Genomic DNA, 17,604 nt, shown 5'->3' with positions numbered 1-17,604 from the left:
ACCCAACCAGAGGGCGAGTGAGTGAATGGCTGTGTGGGGTTTAGTTGCCAGCTGGGGTTAAAGCAGGGTTGAACAACAGTAGTGCCACTAATTGCAATTAGGCATCTGTTTTAAGTACTCTGTCAAATCAATGCTTAATCCAGAATAGGACTGTACTAGGACTTCTGCCCATACTCAATGACATGGTATATTTATAAATGCATTAATGTACTACTTGACTGCTCATGGAATTCTGTCAACTGCGCTTTCAGCTATCATGCTTGTTTCTAACAAAGCCCTGACAAATTACAAAAGCATATATGAAAAAAATACTCCTTTTCTCAAAACTGAAGTATACCACTTCAGTTTTTTAAGCACTCTTGGAACTGGTACAGTGCTTCACTCTATGCAGAATGCAATACGTCTGTATTTTCTTGTAGAATTTACTAGATTTTTGTTTATGATAAAGATACCCCAAAATGAGGTTTCGTTGAATTAGTGATTTTCCTAAGTAGAAAGACACAATACCCTATATTTATTCAAAAGATCTGTATCATAGACATAAAACAACAAAATATTTTACCTTTTTAGGCTTTAGCAAATAAGGAGCATTACGAAGCCACAGAGGAAACTGAAGATACTGAAGCTATACTTGAAGGAGAGTTTTTAGAAGAAGAAGAAGAGGCTGAAGAAGAACAGGAGATTGATGTTGTTGACCGCATACAAAATGAAATTACAGAAAAGTTTTATTCAGACATGGATGGTTTACAAGGTGTACAGGTACCTATTCCACTGCTTATTTTTTTTAATTATATGCATAATAAAAGAATATTCAGTTTTACTTGTCAGAGTTAAAAGTTATAGTGCTTAAACAATCGTGCTGCTGTACTCATGATCTAAATATGTGAGCAAGGTTAAGTCTGTAGTGAGAAGGTATTTACTTTAAAAAGTACACAATTTATGAAACTAATATTGTGGGGAAAGAAACAAAGGGAACTTTTCAGTAGACCTACCCAGTCTTAAGGTCCTTATTTCCTTTTTGACAGGTCAGTTGATGCAGGCGACCACGCTAGAGTTATAAATATGTGAACAGTACTTCAAAATAATTCTTAAGGCAAAATTCTTATTAGACAACTCTGATTTTCATACAGTTCTTAGTAACATAATTTTCCTGAAATCAATGCAATTACCAGTGGTGAGGTAACCTCATCTAACTTTAGGTATCTGCAATGTTAATGCCCATATCTAAGCCAGTAAGTAGAGAAGTGCCATTTATTTACTATATACAAAGTATCTTGCTTCAGGAGGAAACTAACCATCACTTAGAAGAAACTCTATCCACTGACAGCAAGTTTACAGCATTAGACAGCCAAGACATAGATGCAAGATTTGCAAAGTGAATTCAGCCTTTACCAACACCCCAAGTATGACTGATTGAAGGTTCGCTTTAATAGTTAATGAATTAAATATCAGATGAATCAAGAATAACTCCTAACACTCTTTGTACTACAAGGAAGCATAAGCTGTATGGAAGAGATCAATGTTTCGTGCTCAGAGGTTCACCTTTCCATTAGTTTTGGAAGAAGGTGAATTGAAAGTACATTCAACTTTCAAAAGTGACTGTAAAGTGTCAAAATCGTATTAAACTATTCAATGCATATAATCATGCATTCCTATAATAATCACACACACACAAAAAAGTAGGGGTTCTGAATAAATGCTAAATAGAATTGGAAAGAATTTAGGGTAAGGCCCATAAGAGGCAATAAGCAAGAAGACACAGGGATGGCCGTAGCTCCTTACATGAACAATACAATGTTTCAGGTTCAAGCTAGTGGAATACCATAGTTCCTGGAGCACTTTTCCTCCATGTTATTTGGGAGCATATGATTTGTTGTGCTTGTAAACTGATGAAAAATTTGATCAGAAAAGGAACAGGCAATTAAGAGAGCCAGCAAATTTTGTTTCTTTCAAAAAGTACATACATCTCAGCAACAAGAGGTGAATAGTGTTTTAGGATTCGTTATTACATTGAGTTCTGCTTATGACAGTAAGTGGAAATATCCAAGACTGTGGATATTACACATATAGATATGTGTAAGTTGAGGAATTACACAGAAGTAATATCATATACTAGAATTACATATTGGGAGCTGGGACTAGATACTACTAGTATCCCCTAGTTACAGTTTATTCAAGATTTTTCTCATCATTTTTTAATTCCAAGAACATATATGCCTTTATAAAAAACTTTAGATAACTTTTAAGTATAGTTAGTAAGTATTTCTGATTCATTACTCAAGACTTCTTTACTGTTCTCTGGTTCTTTAATTGTTGATCCTCTTTGACATTGTGGAATCTTGGTATTTTATGGAAAACTAAATGATGATATTGAAAAACATTAACACTCCTAACAGTATTAGGCTCCTAGAAAAAACTCTGTGGAAAATGGATTTGTTTTATGTTTTAGTTGAATAAGCTGAGGAATAAGTTACCAGAGAGCAGCAATATTTGTATAGAGTAACTAAGTAAGCCATTATAAATCGTTGGGAGTAGGGAAAGAGCTATATGTGATTTTTTTGTTTTAATAAAATATATTTTTCAAGCTTTAGCTTTATCATAGGAGATTCCTTAAGGTTCACAGTCAGACTGTCTCCTTTTTTGTTGTTTTGCTTTATTTTTTTATTATTAATAGTGTGATGCTTCATATAAGCTGGCTAATTTAAACTTCAGTGTGCAGGAAAACCAATTCCTATTTCAAATCAAATTTTGCTGATTTACAGTGACTAAGAACATGCTCAAGAAACCACTGAGAGTTCACAGAAAAGGCTGCTGTCAGCCATTATTAAAAATCTGATTTTTTATAATTCTAATATTTAATTTCTTTTTCATTAACCAGGAGGAACTTGAAAAATGGTTAATACCACTAATTGAGATCAATGGAGGACGGAAGCCTCGCATCGTACACTACCAAATATACAGCAAGCTGAATTCTCTAATGGAAAATCGTGGAAGCATTTTTGAGAAATGCTACCCAATAAGTTTTCCACTTGCACAGAAGATGCTAGCATTCTCATATAAATTTCCAAGTTCTTTTGGTCAGTGGGATCCAGTCAAGGTAATGTTCTTATATAGCTGAAGAATACTTTCAAGAAATAATACTTTTAAAAATAAATTTCACATTAAAAAAATATTGCCATATCATGGCAATGAATAGCAGAAATATGCCATAAAAACTACATTACTGAATCAAAATTACACCACTTAGTATACACAAAATACAGCAAGTACTGATAATAAAAGTTGTTAGTCTTTTCAGTGTTGCAGCTAGGCACTTAGTAAAATCTGTTAGATTAGCATTGGTGACACAATTAAAGGTGGCACTGAATCAGAAAGAAATGTCTAATTCTTAATGATACACAAAACACTGGAAAACAGAGAAGGTCTTAAAGCCTTCCAGAAGCAATGAAAACACACTGAAAGGATTTGGAATTTGAATTTGTAAGAACTCACACAGGTGGCCACTACCCTAGCAGTGGCAAAAAAGTAAGCCAACAAACATTAAATATATATAATCCATCAGAAATAATTATTCATTGTTAAAATTTACAAATTTGAAGAGCAAGAAATCTAATTCCATAGTATTTTACTGAGATCTGAAAAGTCAAGGTCAGAAAGTACTCATGTCTGTCCCCAAAAGTGGGCTGATACAGTTTTATAGGTACCAAGTGAAATGTTGGCAAGTATATTTTTTGTTTCAATGCTAGAAAAAAAAAACAGGTTGGATTGTGAATAAATGAGAAATAAAAAGGAGAACTGATTTAAAAAACCTTACTGAATGAGATACAGAAAACAGGAAATTCCTGAAAGAAACATACTTTGGCCTTCATTTTACTACACTACTTAATCAAGTAACTTTAATTCAATTTTTTATAGTCTTCATGTTGGGTCTTCACCTGTTCCAGATCACATTTATTTTTCTTTAACCTTGGCAATCAGAACTGTATACAGATCAACTCTTATTACAGCTTTATAGAATCAAAATTCTTACAGTATTTTAGGATAAGAATTGCCTTTTCCATGGCTGCATCAAACTGGCATCTAATAATCTAGAGACATACTGATAGAGTCAGATACCCCTTCTGTCATTTCCAATTACTGAACCCTAGCTTGTATGTTTAATTCTTATTTATCCCTGCATGCTAGACTTTGCACTTTGTTCTCTTAAGATTTCACTACATTTTTGTCATTCCATTTCTCCATTCATTCATGCTGTATAGTGTTTTTTACCAACCAGAAAGTACAATTCAGTTAGAAGAAAGACGTCACTGAAATCTAGTAGATAAAATCAGTGGTGTGCTAACAGTGGAAATATATATGCTGGCAATAATGAAAGGAAAATAGGATCATTTTGAGAGTATTTTAAGATATAGTAGAAATTATGAAATTGAGTACAGACCGGACTTTTTTTTCTGCAGAGACGGATAGAGTACATGCCAATTACTGTTAGACTAAATTTAGGGTGGAGGAAAGGAGTTATGCAACTGATTAGATAAGCAGAGAATAAAAATTATGACCTGAGGGAGGAATGGGGCAGATACACAGTAGAACAGACTTCCGACATCTTATAAATTGAGGGCAAACACCCTGAAATGAATTGGTGCAGGAACAGGAACCTAAGAATCAGTGAAGAGTCTGGCAAGGTAATGCCACACAGTAGAACAGTCCCATCTGTTACTGTAACAACCAAATCAACTTATCTATATTTACTGACTCCTTCAAAGTATACTAGTAGATTTGTGAGGTATGATTTCCCTTTACAAGACGCTTGAGTTGGCTCTTCCCCGTTATTTCCTATGTATGCCTGTAACTACTGGGGTTTTTTTAACTCTTAATGTGTTTCAATTTGCTCAATACAGGGCCAGATTTACTGGACTGTTTCCCAGGATCTATCCTGGAGGCCTTTTCAAGAAACAATCCCTTTCTCTGCTTTCCTTTTTTGTGGAAGGCAGGCTAACGTATGCAATAGGTTACTCAGCAGTCTGTAACAATTTCACTTTTGAGTCCCTTTGGAACTGTAAGGTGAATGACATCTGGTCTGGGCAATATTTTCCACAGGTGTCAACAATTTGTTCTAAAACATCTTTTATTGACACTTTAAGCTGGTTCCTCCAAGAAGGGCTGCAATAGGGACACCTCTAAGTTTTTTCATCATGAACCATGATGGAAGGAATGCATTGCGTTCTGCAATGACCATTCCTGCCATTAGTGCTCCTCTCAGAGTTCAATGATCCATCAACACTACAGACTTTCTAATGGGCTGTCTGATGTGTTTGGAAAGATTTCATCAGTAGTGTATGTATTCTACCGGAAGTTTTTTTGGCTGGCCTTGTTGTAGTTTTACACTTCACCACAATGTAAGTATTCTAAGTAAGTATATTCTTTTCTGTTTTCGTCATTTGTATACGAGTTCTGCTGAATACAATATTCTCAGTGTATGGTATCCTGTCAAGCTGATAAGTAATTCATAATTCATAGAGAAATAAAATTATTCTTTGAAAATTAAAAAGGTATTAATATCTCTCTGACTACACTCTCTTGATGGACAGAAAGTGCTATGGTACCACCTACTGGAAACAGTGAATATTCTTTGTGTCTCCAATATTCACTTTATCTTTTGGTATAAGAATTGCGTATGTACAGAAGTTCCTCAGGCTCAGACAAAATATTATGCCTATATGTATGAATTTCAGAACGCTTTAATGGTTTGTTTCATACATTTGATACTCCTCTACCTGCTTATAAAGCCACTTCTGTAGGACAGAAGGAGAGTAGGCCTTATATCAAACCTAATCAACTGCTTCCGTTTTGTATATTCTACAGCTAAGTGAAGGAGATGTAATGAAGCCACCACAAAGCTATGGAAACAGTGTCTTTCCTGTAATCCATCGACAATATATTTATTTCTTTTCAAGCAAAGAAAATAGAGAAACATTTATGAAAAATCCCATCAAATATATTTGTCAGCCAAAACCTAAACCAACTGTGCCAGTTAAGATTGCAATTGTGGGACCTCCAAAATCTGGAAAGACTACAGGTAGGGCAAGTATTATCTATAGAACAAAACCTTATCTAATAACTATGTATCTGTCATTACTGCTATTAAAAAAATCATAAACCATTAATATTGTTGGTCTTCCTGCTTTTCTTGCTGGGCATAGATTCTTTTAGTGTCGTGACAATCAGACGCTTACGCATTGTCCATCTGAATTTTGTTCCAGCTTTTTAAGAAGTTAGTGACGTGGACTAGCACGTAAGAAATGTGGACTTACACTATCTGTGCATACTGTGGTTATTTTCTAATTGTTTTTTATTTCCTTCTGTCAATATGCTCTAATGTAAAATGAAGAAATATTCATATTCTAGATATTCTGGTCCTATAATATAGGACCAGAACCCAAACCCAAATCTCACCTTCCCCAGTCTGTTTCCAAACTTGTAGATTTTCTTTCTCCCCTCTCCTTCTTTCTCCGTGATTCTTTCAACCCACAGGTCTCTGCCTTTAACGGGGGAAGCTGAAAATTCAGCTTACACCATAGCTTAATGGTTAGAATAAGATATTAGAAAAAGAAGAGATGGGTTCAAATTATCCCAGATTAGGGAGGAAATTTTAACCATATTTCCTGGGAAACTGATCTTATTGCTAGGCTGTTTTATAAAAGGGGCATTTTCTAAAATCGTTTGTAATACTGACTACTGCTGCTGAAGTTGTTGAATTGCAGTTCAATTGCAATTGAAGTGCTGAATTGAATGCTGTTAGTGCATTGGACATGTTCTGCACATGTCCATGCAAAGGTTTGGGCCCTTGAGGGTGCCCACTCACCAAGATTCTGCATTGGCAATAACCCACGGAATGAGCTGAGCAGTTAACTTCTAAGACTAAGGACATATTTTAGCAAAATTAAGTTGTGATGTTGCTTACATAAAAGTTGTGTGTTGAAATAAAAATGTTTTCCAGTTGCCAAGAAATTTGCAAGTATGTATGGGTTACTGCGTCTGAGTATAGGAGATGCCATGCGGCTTGTGTTAAACAATCAGCCTGAGAGTCAGCTGGCACTTATGTTAAAGCAGCACCTTCAGAAAGGACTGACTGTACCTGATGCACTGGCCATCCAGGCTCTAGATGTGGCTCTGATGAACCATGTGTGTAATACCACTGGGTAAGAGTCTTGTTTGCATTTCGGGGGGTTTTTTCACAAGACATGCCTGTCTCTTCAAAGGCAGTGATTCACGTGTTATCACTAGAACAATTTCACTGAGACACATCAGTGGTTTATGCATTAACAAAATAATCCATACAAAATTATCTTCTTTGCGTTACTCTGGGAAATCAGACTGAAGCATAATTTTCTGCAGTTTTCAAGTATATTCCAGTAAATCCAAATAATATGCTCGATGGAAGTTACCCTTCTTAGGCAATAAACCACTACTTCTATTATCCTTTGAAAACTACCATTTTATCTCTCTTAAACCAGCTCCAGTCCCAACTCAGGCATCTGATTCACTCTGGACACGCAAACTGGTTCAGTACTCATTGTTTTTTCTGGTTTTGTTACAACTGAAGTTATTAAGGAGAAACTGAAACCAGCAAGTCGTTCCACTTCATTCCTGTGTGATCCTGATTTCCTAGGCTCTTTCTCCACCACTAAAACATCTTCCATACCGGGTAGACTTAAAAAGCTTCAGGATCATTATTTTATGACATTCAATTCCTCTATCCAAAAAGGAGAATTGTTTATAGGAAAAGGCAATTCTGGAATAATCTCTGAAAAGTATTTGAGCTTGGGAGCAGAATTCTTTCAACACTCCTTTCATGTTAAAACACCGGAATATTGTTTCAATATATTTTGTCCCGGTATTGTCTAATAAGTGAAAAGCATTTCTTCTTCAATATAGAATCATAGAATAGTTAGGTTGAAAAGGACCTTAAGATCATCAAGTTCCAACCCCCCTGCCAATGGCAGGGACACCTCACTCTAAACCATATTACCCAAGGCCTCATCCAACCTGGCCTTGAACACTGCCAGGGATGGAGCATTCACAACCTCCCTGGACAGCCCATTCCAGTGCCTCACCACCCTAACAGGAAAGAATTTCCTCCTTATATCCAATCTAAACTTCCCCTGTCTAAGTTTTAACCCATTACCCCTTGTCCTATCACTACAGTCCCTAATGAAGAGTCCCTCCCCAGCATCCCTATAGGCCCCCTTCAGATACTGGAAGGCTGCTATGAGGTCTCCACGCAGCCTTCTCTTCTCCAGGCTGAACAGCCCCAACTTTCTCAGCCGATCTTCATATGGGAGGTGCTCCAGTCCCCTGATCATTCTCGTGGCCCTCCTCTGGACTTTTTCCAACAGGTCCATGTATGATTAAAAAGACTCTTCAAGTACTGTATATCATTTTACTTCTACTTTAAAAAGTATTCCTTGCAATCCATATGTAGATTTTTACACTTAAAATTATGTTTCTGAAAGACTGATGTGTCAGAATTTTGAAGTCTGTCATTTTTATAAGTCAGAGCCATCCACTTACATTCCTATACTTTTTGCCCTTTGTGTATTTTCTTTACTATTTCTTATTCTAGCTACTTGATCTTTTTTATTTTTTATTTTTTGTTTTTGACTGTAAATTCTAAGGAGTGAAGACTTGTCTGTCAAGTCAAGGAAACAGAAACTTCATGGCATGGCTGTAGACTTCTGTCTTGATTGAGAATGTGCTAGGAATATACAGTCTTAATGGTTAATTAGATACTGACTTCATAGGAAATCTGTCTTTCTGTTTCTGTTTGTATGCAGAGTTGTAATTGATGACTACCCTGTAACAACAAACCAAGTAAACCTGTTGGAATCAGCTAGGATCATTCCAATGAAGATCTTTGAGTTAGAAATGGATACAAAGGAAGTGCTCAGAAGAGCACTGTTGGATAAGGAAAGCATGAATAGGTAGTGATGCTCCATGATATCAATATTTTTACCCCCACAATATTGTAATTTCTCTGTTTATGTGCCCCAAGTGCTATACCCAGAGAGGCTGTACCTAAACTGGTGCGTAACCCAGCTGTCTCCAAACTCCATATATGGCAGATATGGGCACCAGTCTCTCTGCATTTTAACACACTGATTTCCATAGACCAGAAACGAAGACATAAGGAATTTGTGGCATGCTTTGTCCAGATATGCTGATGGTATAACTGAGGTCACAGATGCGCAATGCTGTGCACCCACTGCTTAGTTAAATCGATTTTAATGAAACCATACATCAGAAATGTTAACTAGTTCACTCTGCTGCTGAAGTTTATTATTCGTCAATTCAATTATTACCATCATAAGGGAAATTGACACTTCATCTAATAAGCTCTCTTTTCAGTCTTAATTTCTTTTTGAAAGATGAAAATAGTATATATTTGAATAATGTATACAATTCGTGAGTTACTCATCAAAACCTTTCCATTCAACTCAGTCCCTTCTTTGTTTTTCTAATGAGATAAAAACATTATGGTTAAAAGAGCTGTTGGTTGTTTTTGAAGAAGAGTAGTAAGTAGTTTATAAATGGACAGAGAACTAATAAGAACAGAATATTCACCTTAAAATTAAATTGTGTGAGAACCTGGTTCTCATTAGAGGAAGTGTTTCTAAGAAGTTCCAGATAACTTAAGAGCATTATTGCATGTCTCCTTCATTTTGCCTCTTTCTTTTTATCAAATAATCAGTACAATGCTTAAGTGTTTACTGAAAGCCTAAAGACTATTTCCACTGCAAAAAAATTAAATTAATGCTGTCTTTTTAAAAGTATTTACTTCAAACTTTTCATTTTAAATCCCAAACTAATTACATTTCATTGGCTTAAATACAAATCAAATGTGCACTATCAGATACTTCTCAAAGGTACAAATTACAGCGAAATTAACCCTATTAAAACAGAAGCGTTTGTTTTTTTTTTTGGTGGGTTTGTTTTTTTGTTGTTTTTTTTTTTTGGCATTATTTAAATTAAGAACCAGAACAGCAAATGCTCCATTGTCCTAGTAAAAATTTCTCTCCTGGTCTTGCATAATATTTTTTAGTGGTCAGATGGATTATTTTAATTTTAGTATATGTAAATATGACAGACAATTTTCAAAATATATCCAAGGACTGTGGCTAATTCTTGATTTCAAACAATGGCACAGCTCAAAACCCATCCTGTTTTTCATTAACAGTTGACTTCCATTTAAAAAGTCACACAGCATTTTGTCTAGGATACCATTTAATGGTGTATTAGTAATGTGTGTCAGTTAATATGTGCTGATACAGTCCAAATCCTTTATGGAATTATTTATTTGTATCTGGGACTTAAATGGCAAAAGTTTTGTTCTTTGTTTCTGAACACAGCTGTCTGATCAGAAGTGTAAATGGTAGCATTCTCAATGAGAAATTTGTATTTCTCAAATACCTTCTACACTGTCAAATAAGCAGAATTTTGTAAATAGGACTTAAAGTGAACTCTAGAATTTGCACGTGAAATTCAGTTACCTAACATTCATACTTCAATCAGTGTTATTTTTCATTGTCTTCAGGCCTCCCTACCCTGAACATGACAGCTCACAGATTCTAGCTATTAAAAAATGCTGCTATGAACAGCACATTAATGCAATCAGGACTTACTATACGAAGGAGCATCAGAACTGGTGTGTGATTGATGCTTTCCGGAGCAAGTGGTGGGTCTGGAACAAAGTACTGCAAGAAGTTCAAGTGGTTGTTAAAGAAATACAGATATACCTGGAAAGAATAAGAGAAGGTAAAAGAAAAAACAACGTTTCTCAGAGTAGTATATGTTTCTTTAAGAAGTTGCAATGTAATGAGTGCATTTCAACTTCAACTTGCTTTGGACGAAGCTAATTCTTGAGCACATACATAGCCTCAAATTCTCTGATCTCATCTGCAAAGATCTTGAAGAGATCTCTTTTTGAAAAAAGGCAAAACCAACTACAGGACAGTCTGAGGTCACTCTCCAAAGAATGGGATAACAGAATATAGGTGAAAGATGTCTCATGGTCCATTGTAGGTTCCTCAACATTCAGTGACAAATCACAAAGGATACCTCAAAGTATACAAGGGGGACTATAACTTGCAGCTTTACTTAAGTGTCAGTGGAGGAAGATGGAAGGAAGGAGAAAATGTTATAATAAGTCTGGAATTAAGGTTAAATATTCCATCCAAGTTAAATTCTGTGCTGTGGAAAACCACTTTGGTCTAAAATGACACTTTCCACTTGAATTTTATGTGTCAGCATTGGTTAGGTTTAAACATACCTGTGCCTCTGAAGGGCAAAAAAACCTTCCTTGTCTTATATTTACCTTCTAGTTTTAACTTTTACAGCTCTGTAGCTGCAACCTTCTTAAAAGTCATAAGCAAAAAAAAAAACAACCAACCCACTTTTCCACATCAAGCTTGAGAAACATAATTTTAAAATAGTTTGGTTTTTATATGACATTTTATTCAAGATTTTGAATATATATCATCCGGATAGACTGTAGCACTTGCAAGACATGGATGAGTAAAGGGGAGGCTTTTAGCACACCTTGTACACTTTTTCACCAATATAAAGGAATAAAATAATAGCTGAAATGTTCCTTAACAATGTGCCCCATTGTAAGAAAACAATCAGAAACAAGTAAAACAATCAATAATAAATAAAACTGTGACAGGGAAAACAGTGTAATTTAAGCATACAGAGTATCCCACATTACTAATAAGTGCTAGAAAAATGTTATTAATTGGTAAAATGGGTTGCAACTTCATTTTAATATCAATCTATAAAAATTGCTGGTTTAATTCTCATTATTTCATATCATTTTCACATGATGAATGGCAGTATCTTCCAAACTGTAACACTTCTGAATAAAAAATGTTTGATGTTTCTATGTCTTTCATTAATAAAACATTGTTTATATTACCAGGCAAAGCAGCCAGCATTGCTGGCTTATGTATCACTCCCGAAGAGCTGCAGCATCGGCTGGGGGAGTTTGGACAGTACTGTCCCGTAAGCCTTGCAGAAAAGGGCGAACTGGTCGACTGCTCTGTAACATCATCACTGCAGTTTGCTGCAGAATTTCAAGGACACTATTACAAAATGGCTTCACAGGGAGAACTGGATGTAAGTGTTAAAAAGCAGCTCAGGAGGGGATTATGGGTAAAGAGAACATTGTTGCCTAGATTCTTTGATTGCAGCAGAGAGCCCATTCAAACCAAAGCTCCTCTTAAAATTATCATATGCCAAACATTCATTTTAAAGCAATCATTCCCTCCTTTCTCCATCTGTTTTGGAGAGACTGGGGGTAGAGAGTGGCTAATAACAGCAGTGGATAGTGGGTGGATAGTAATGAGTTCAACGGAGTGGATTGGGAAAGAAATTACTTACCTGAAAGAAGCAGCAGCAGTGCCAGCACACTAAGAGAGCTGCTATATAAGAAACAAGTACCTAAATTGTGTGAGCCAGTCCTCTGGAGTTTTGACTTAACAGTCTTAACAGTGATTTTTTCATTATAAAACCATTTCATTCCTTTTTCTACAGAAATTCTTGAGCAGACCAGAGGTTTATGTGTCACCACTTGCACCTCACCCTCTCCCACCCTCAGATATGCTACCAAAGAAACTGACGCCAGCAGAAGTGACGGCCTCATTCCCTGTAAGCGCTCAAATGCACGGATGCTGTCCAGTCACTTACCTGGACGGAAAACAGAGGTACCTCACTGTAGTTTTCATAATCTGAATTACATTAACACATTAATGAGAAAAAAAAATCAATAGTGTTCAGGGTCTGGATAGGAAAAGCAATTACTATTCTCTATATTGTGCCTGTGGCTTTGGATATTAATGTAGAATCACCTTCTGAAACTCATACAGCTACAAGTTCTACAAGGATCTGTGTTGCCTTACTGGTTTTTGTGATGAAGACTGCTTTGGTATAGTTTGTTTTCTGTATCATAAGCCTTCAAAAGTTCAGACAAACCTCAGAAAAACCCTGTAGATGCAAAACTACCTATTATGATTTTCATAAGAGATTAAAAAAGTTCCACCACCGATTTCCTCAGTGTGCAGGAATTTCTCATCAAGGTAGAAGTGTAAGCCAATTCTATGCTGTCCCTTCTTAAATCTCCTGAAGAACTACGATTGTCATTTTTACTAGAAGAGCTCTAAAGAAACACAATAAAAGCCCCATAATAAGCAGATTTTGAGGCAGAGGCTCTCAGATTTTGAGCCTTGTAAGCATCAATCATGTGATGGAAACTTGGATGATCCAGTTGCTATTTTTTTGCAGTTCCTGTATTTGCTAAATTACCAAAGGCTCCCAGTACCTCTTGAATTTACATCGCACAAATGATGTTTTACATTTCCTGTGAATTAATACTCTTTCTTTCTCCGTCCCCTCAGATACGAAGCTTTGGTGCCTGGCAACATTGAGTACTCAGCAAAATATAAAGAGAAGATATATGTTTTTGAAAGTGAAGAAAAACTTCTTAAGTTTATGAGGTGAATATACTATCTGCATTTCAATTTTTAATCATGTCTCTGTTTACACATCTGAAAAGTGCTTATTTTTTATCTCTTTAGGTTACCAGAGAAGTACTGGAATCTGAAGCTTCCACTTAAACGCCCTCCAGTAAAGGAGCCACTACTACTCACTGCACTTCCTTTGCCTGGATACCTTGAACAGGCCAGTTTCTGCTTTTCTATTTTAAAAGAGAATTTTGCAATGTATCGTATATCCCACCCAGTTTATTTCATTTTTAATGCAATTTAAGTCTTACATTTATTATGGGATGATTAAATTGAAAAATGTGTATTTACTATTGAGAGGATTTTTTTAAAGCTTTATAATAATATGTATTTGTAGCTTTAATGGAAAAAATGCGAGTAAGACCATCAGAGGGGAACAACAAACTGCAGTATCATACAATGGATTTTCTGACTCTGTTGTTTTTCATATATTGTAAGATTACATTTTGCTTTGATTTTTAAAACCAGGATAGACACAAGTCTATCTGGAATCATTTAAGCATAGTGGGTTACATTTTGAGCCATGAGCATGAAAGAAAAAATCATTTATATTCACTTCCCTCTGTATTGTATACTATTTCTTCTACAATTCACAACTTAGATATCATCCTGTAGTATTAGATTTGAATGACAACAGGATCAGGCTTTAATATTTCTGTAATAGTCTTCTATAACTGTTTTCTTTCTTTAGGGAGTAGCAACTTCTCTAATAAAAGCTCTTAATGAAGTAGGCTGCTTAAAGCCAAAGTTTCCGTTCCTAAGTGTAAAAAAAACTGCTCTGCTGTTTGTCGCCTGCCATTTAAAAGGTAGAGTATAAACGGAGTATAAATAATATGCTATTAAAAATAATGAATTATATAAATGTAAATCATCTGATGCAACACAGATAATCAATTTGTGTAGTTTTCTTATGTGCAACTTGAGAACATACTTTTATATACTGATTTAAGTACAAAATGCCAAGTTTCTTGGAGATGTGAACTTAGAGATAAGGAAGGTTAGTAGGATAAGTAGATAGGTAAGTGATCTCTCACAAATCATGCGACTTAATGACATTTTATCACCAACACCTTGGAGACCTTAAAAACAATTCTAACATGCATTTTTTGGAGTTTTTAAACAGAAAGTAAAATGTTATAATCTGGATGGTACTACATTTTGAACTAGTCACAGACAACCTGTATTTAAAACTGACTAAAATTACTGTAATAAAAAGCAGCTGAAATATTGTCTGAGGAACGGTTCAGGTGCCTCAATGCTTGCCTTTCTTCAGCTGTATCAGGTGGTCAAATAAAACTTATTAACAAGCCTTGCCTTGCAGATAACTTGAAGAAAACTTTCTGATCATACATCAACAACAACGCATCAGCTACATATGTAAATGGAAGGTCTAATAGTACTGAAAGCCTAAGTGCATGTAGAACACCTGTTTTCAAAAAAGCCTCTTTTCCATGGAAACACCAAGTTAACACAGTATAAAAAAAATTGATATTCTTGCAGGTTTAATTAGATTTTTAAGTTTTAGCACAAAAAAAAAAAGGTATTTATCAGTCTGCTTCTTTGTGAAATTATCTGGGAATATGTGAATTCTAATGTGATTCAGACTACCATTATGTTGATTATTTTTAACTTCTTTATTAGTTAATCAACAGTCCAATTGACCTTACTTTTCCATATCAAAGATAGGGAGTCAAAAACTAAAATCAAATGTTTTATACTCAACCCACAAAATAACGACAAACACCTCATGGGGCTAGCAGAGGTTAGGACTGCTCCAGTGACGGAAATCATTTGAGCTTTGCCTCCTGTGTTCATATTTGGTGGTGGGTTTAAGAATTTTGTTTGTTTGCTTGTTTGCAGTCCAAGATAGCAGTTGGAGACAATAATCTTTAATAATTCACTATCACCCAGAACAGTGACAGCTTTCTGGATTTCAACAGCCTAGTTTGCAGCTGTCAGCTTCCAGTACTGCTGGAGACTTCTGAAGCACAACTTTCATTTCTTCAACCTACCAGTTTTGACAATGTGTTAAGTGAACGAACTTTACCTTGCCTTTTAGTATTCTACATTTTTAATTATTCTTTTAGATAATTCTTTTAGCCAAGAGAAGCTGTGGCTGCCCCATCCCTGCCAGTGTTCAAGGCCAGGTTGGATGGGGCTTGAAGCAACCTGGTCTAGTGGAAGGTGTCCCTGCCCATGGCAGGAGGGTTGGAACTGGATGAGCTTTAAGGTCCCTTCCAACCCAAACCAGTCTGTGGGTCTGCAGTAATGGTAATCTTTATTATCTGTCTAAAATTCTTCACATCCCATGTTTCCTCATGCAGTTTCCAGAGCCCTCCAGAATGTTCTTGGACTATCACAGATTTCTGCTGGCATAGCTTTGTTAGGGAAGCCCACTGAACAGTGCAGGCACGTGATAAGCCCCAGCATAAATGTACAGTTCTGAAGCCAGCAAACTGCTTTTCTACTGTAGTTTCATCCACAAAGGCTGTTTTCATTCTATTGTTAGCACAGCTTTGCTAACGTAACAATGTCCACACTAGGAATGCTTTGCACATGTATTGCATTAAATCAGTACTAGCACTAGAAAAGTTATACAAATCTCTTCTCACACAGTGACTGTTTGACCATAGGAATCCAGAAAAACAAGTTAACTTTTAACTCCTTTGCAAATACAGCATTATTTACTATTGTGTGTCTTCAAAGTAGTCACACAGTCCCTAATCAAAAACTTGATCAAAGTGCTTCATGTTGTGGTCCCCTGGAAACTTTTAATATCCTATTTCTATCTGAAGTAAGACTTCTCACCTTCAACTTACGTCACTCTCTAATCTCACATTTAAATAGAAATTTAGAAAGCACAAGAAACAGTGGTTTAGTTGCTCCTGCAGCTTTTCTGACAACAATACTGTATTACTTTCAGTATCCAAGAACAGAAGGTACAGGTAATCAGTCATAGATGCAGAGATTTACTCCTGGAAAAAGAATAATGAACCATACATCAAAAGAGTGATTTAGTGTCCTTCAAATTTGATTCCTGTTCAGAGCTCTGCATACAGCTATCCTTGAAAAATCACTCAGAAGCTGTGAAATGCAGTAGCCTACAATTTAAAGCCAGGGGATGAAGTGTCTTACAGCATAGTTCTTCATGTTGTCCAGTTTTTGTAATGAGATATACATACCATCCACAGGAAAATGATTATGATTTGGCTGTCTTAAATCACTCCTTCCCTTTTGCATCTGTGTCAATTAAAATAATAAAGGATGCTCTGGGAATTGGCACTCAGTACTAATGTGCTTAGGGCAGAGAGATACGAGAGAAAAGAAAGAGTATCTTCATTGTAAAGTTCCTTGACATTTCCTTGCTCCTCCAAACTGTCAGTCAACTCTGGATTTTTTACAGGCAAAGCATTTAGATCATAGAACAGTTGTGCCATGGATGTGGCAGCACCATGCCAGTGCCAGCCATACAATGCAGTGCCATGTCAACATATGTGCCTCTAAATCTGGCACTGCCTGGGGTATCACCAGCCCCTTATGCCCAAAGAACAGGAAGCTGATGGCAGCTGAGTACGTTTGTGGTTTACAAAAGCTTTGATCTTAGTATTTTTTAATTTGGGGCAATGTAATGCCATGAAGTTAAGAGGGGACACTAAGATGTCGCTTAACTCTCCGCAGCACACAACCCGCGGATCCCGGAGCCAACGCGGCAGGCCTATCGGAGGAAGCTGGCACAGTTCGTGGAGCATTGTCAGCTCGTGCCCTACCTGGGGGCCGCCATGGCAGGGCCCTACAAGGAGCCGCAGCACCGGCCGCTCGGCCTCGACGACAGCCTTCAGACCTTCCTGTCCCTGAGGGATGCCGGCCCCGGCTTTGCATAGCCCGGGCTTGCGCGTCCTCACCCCACACCCCCACATCCTTCTCATAACTCAAGGGCACTACAACACGGCCGGTGAGCAAAGCCAAGTTTTCCAGGAGCAGCTTCTTAACTGTAAGCTCTTACAATTAAAGCCTCTCGTCCCAAGCCTCG

General features: G+C 36.5%; 1 protein-coding gene across 4 annotated transcripts; it reads left to right on the top strand.

Moving 5' to 3' along the window:
* Window positions 1–563: 563 nt before the first annotated feature.
* LOC133219467 (adenylate kinase 9-like) lies at window positions 564–17,598 on the top strand. Of its 4 annotated transcripts, none has more exons than XM_061366799.1 (12): window positions 564–759; window positions 2,879–3,097; window positions 5,863–6,076; window positions 6,998–7,199; window positions 8,835–8,981; window positions 10,592–10,812; window positions 11,975–12,171; window positions 12,589–12,758; window positions 13,449–13,547; window positions 13,629–13,735; window positions 14,270–14,380; window positions 17,253–17,598. In XM_061366799.1, exons 1-12 carry the CDS (start codon window positions 736–738, stop codon window positions 17,453–17,455), a joined length of 1,914 nt encoding a protein of 637 aa, XP_061222783.1. In that variant the 5' UTR covers window positions 564–735; the 3' UTR covers window positions 17,456–17,598. The 4 variants fall into 4 exon arrangements, with proteins under 4 accessions (XP_061222783.1, XP_061222785.1, XP_061222784.1 ...); XM_061366801.1 differs by lacking the exon at window positions 17,253–17,598 and adding an exon at window positions 16,498–16,850; XM_061366800.1 differs by lacking the exon at window positions 8,835–8,981.
* Window positions 17,599–17,604: the final 6 nt, after the last annotated feature.

Source organism: Neopsephotus bourkii, unplaced genomic scaffold (genome assembly GCF_033783945.1).
Source record: "Neopsephotus bourkii isolate Nb327-2 ecotype Australia unplaced genomic scaffold, CSIRO-AGI_Nbou_v1 NB_1358, whole genome shotgun sequence".
Taxonomy (NCBI): domain Eukaryota; kingdom Metazoa; phylum Chordata; class Aves; order Psittaciformes; family Psittacidae; genus Neopsephotus; species Neopsephotus bourkii.
This window is presented reverse-complemented; position numbering and strand designations above follow the sequence as displayed.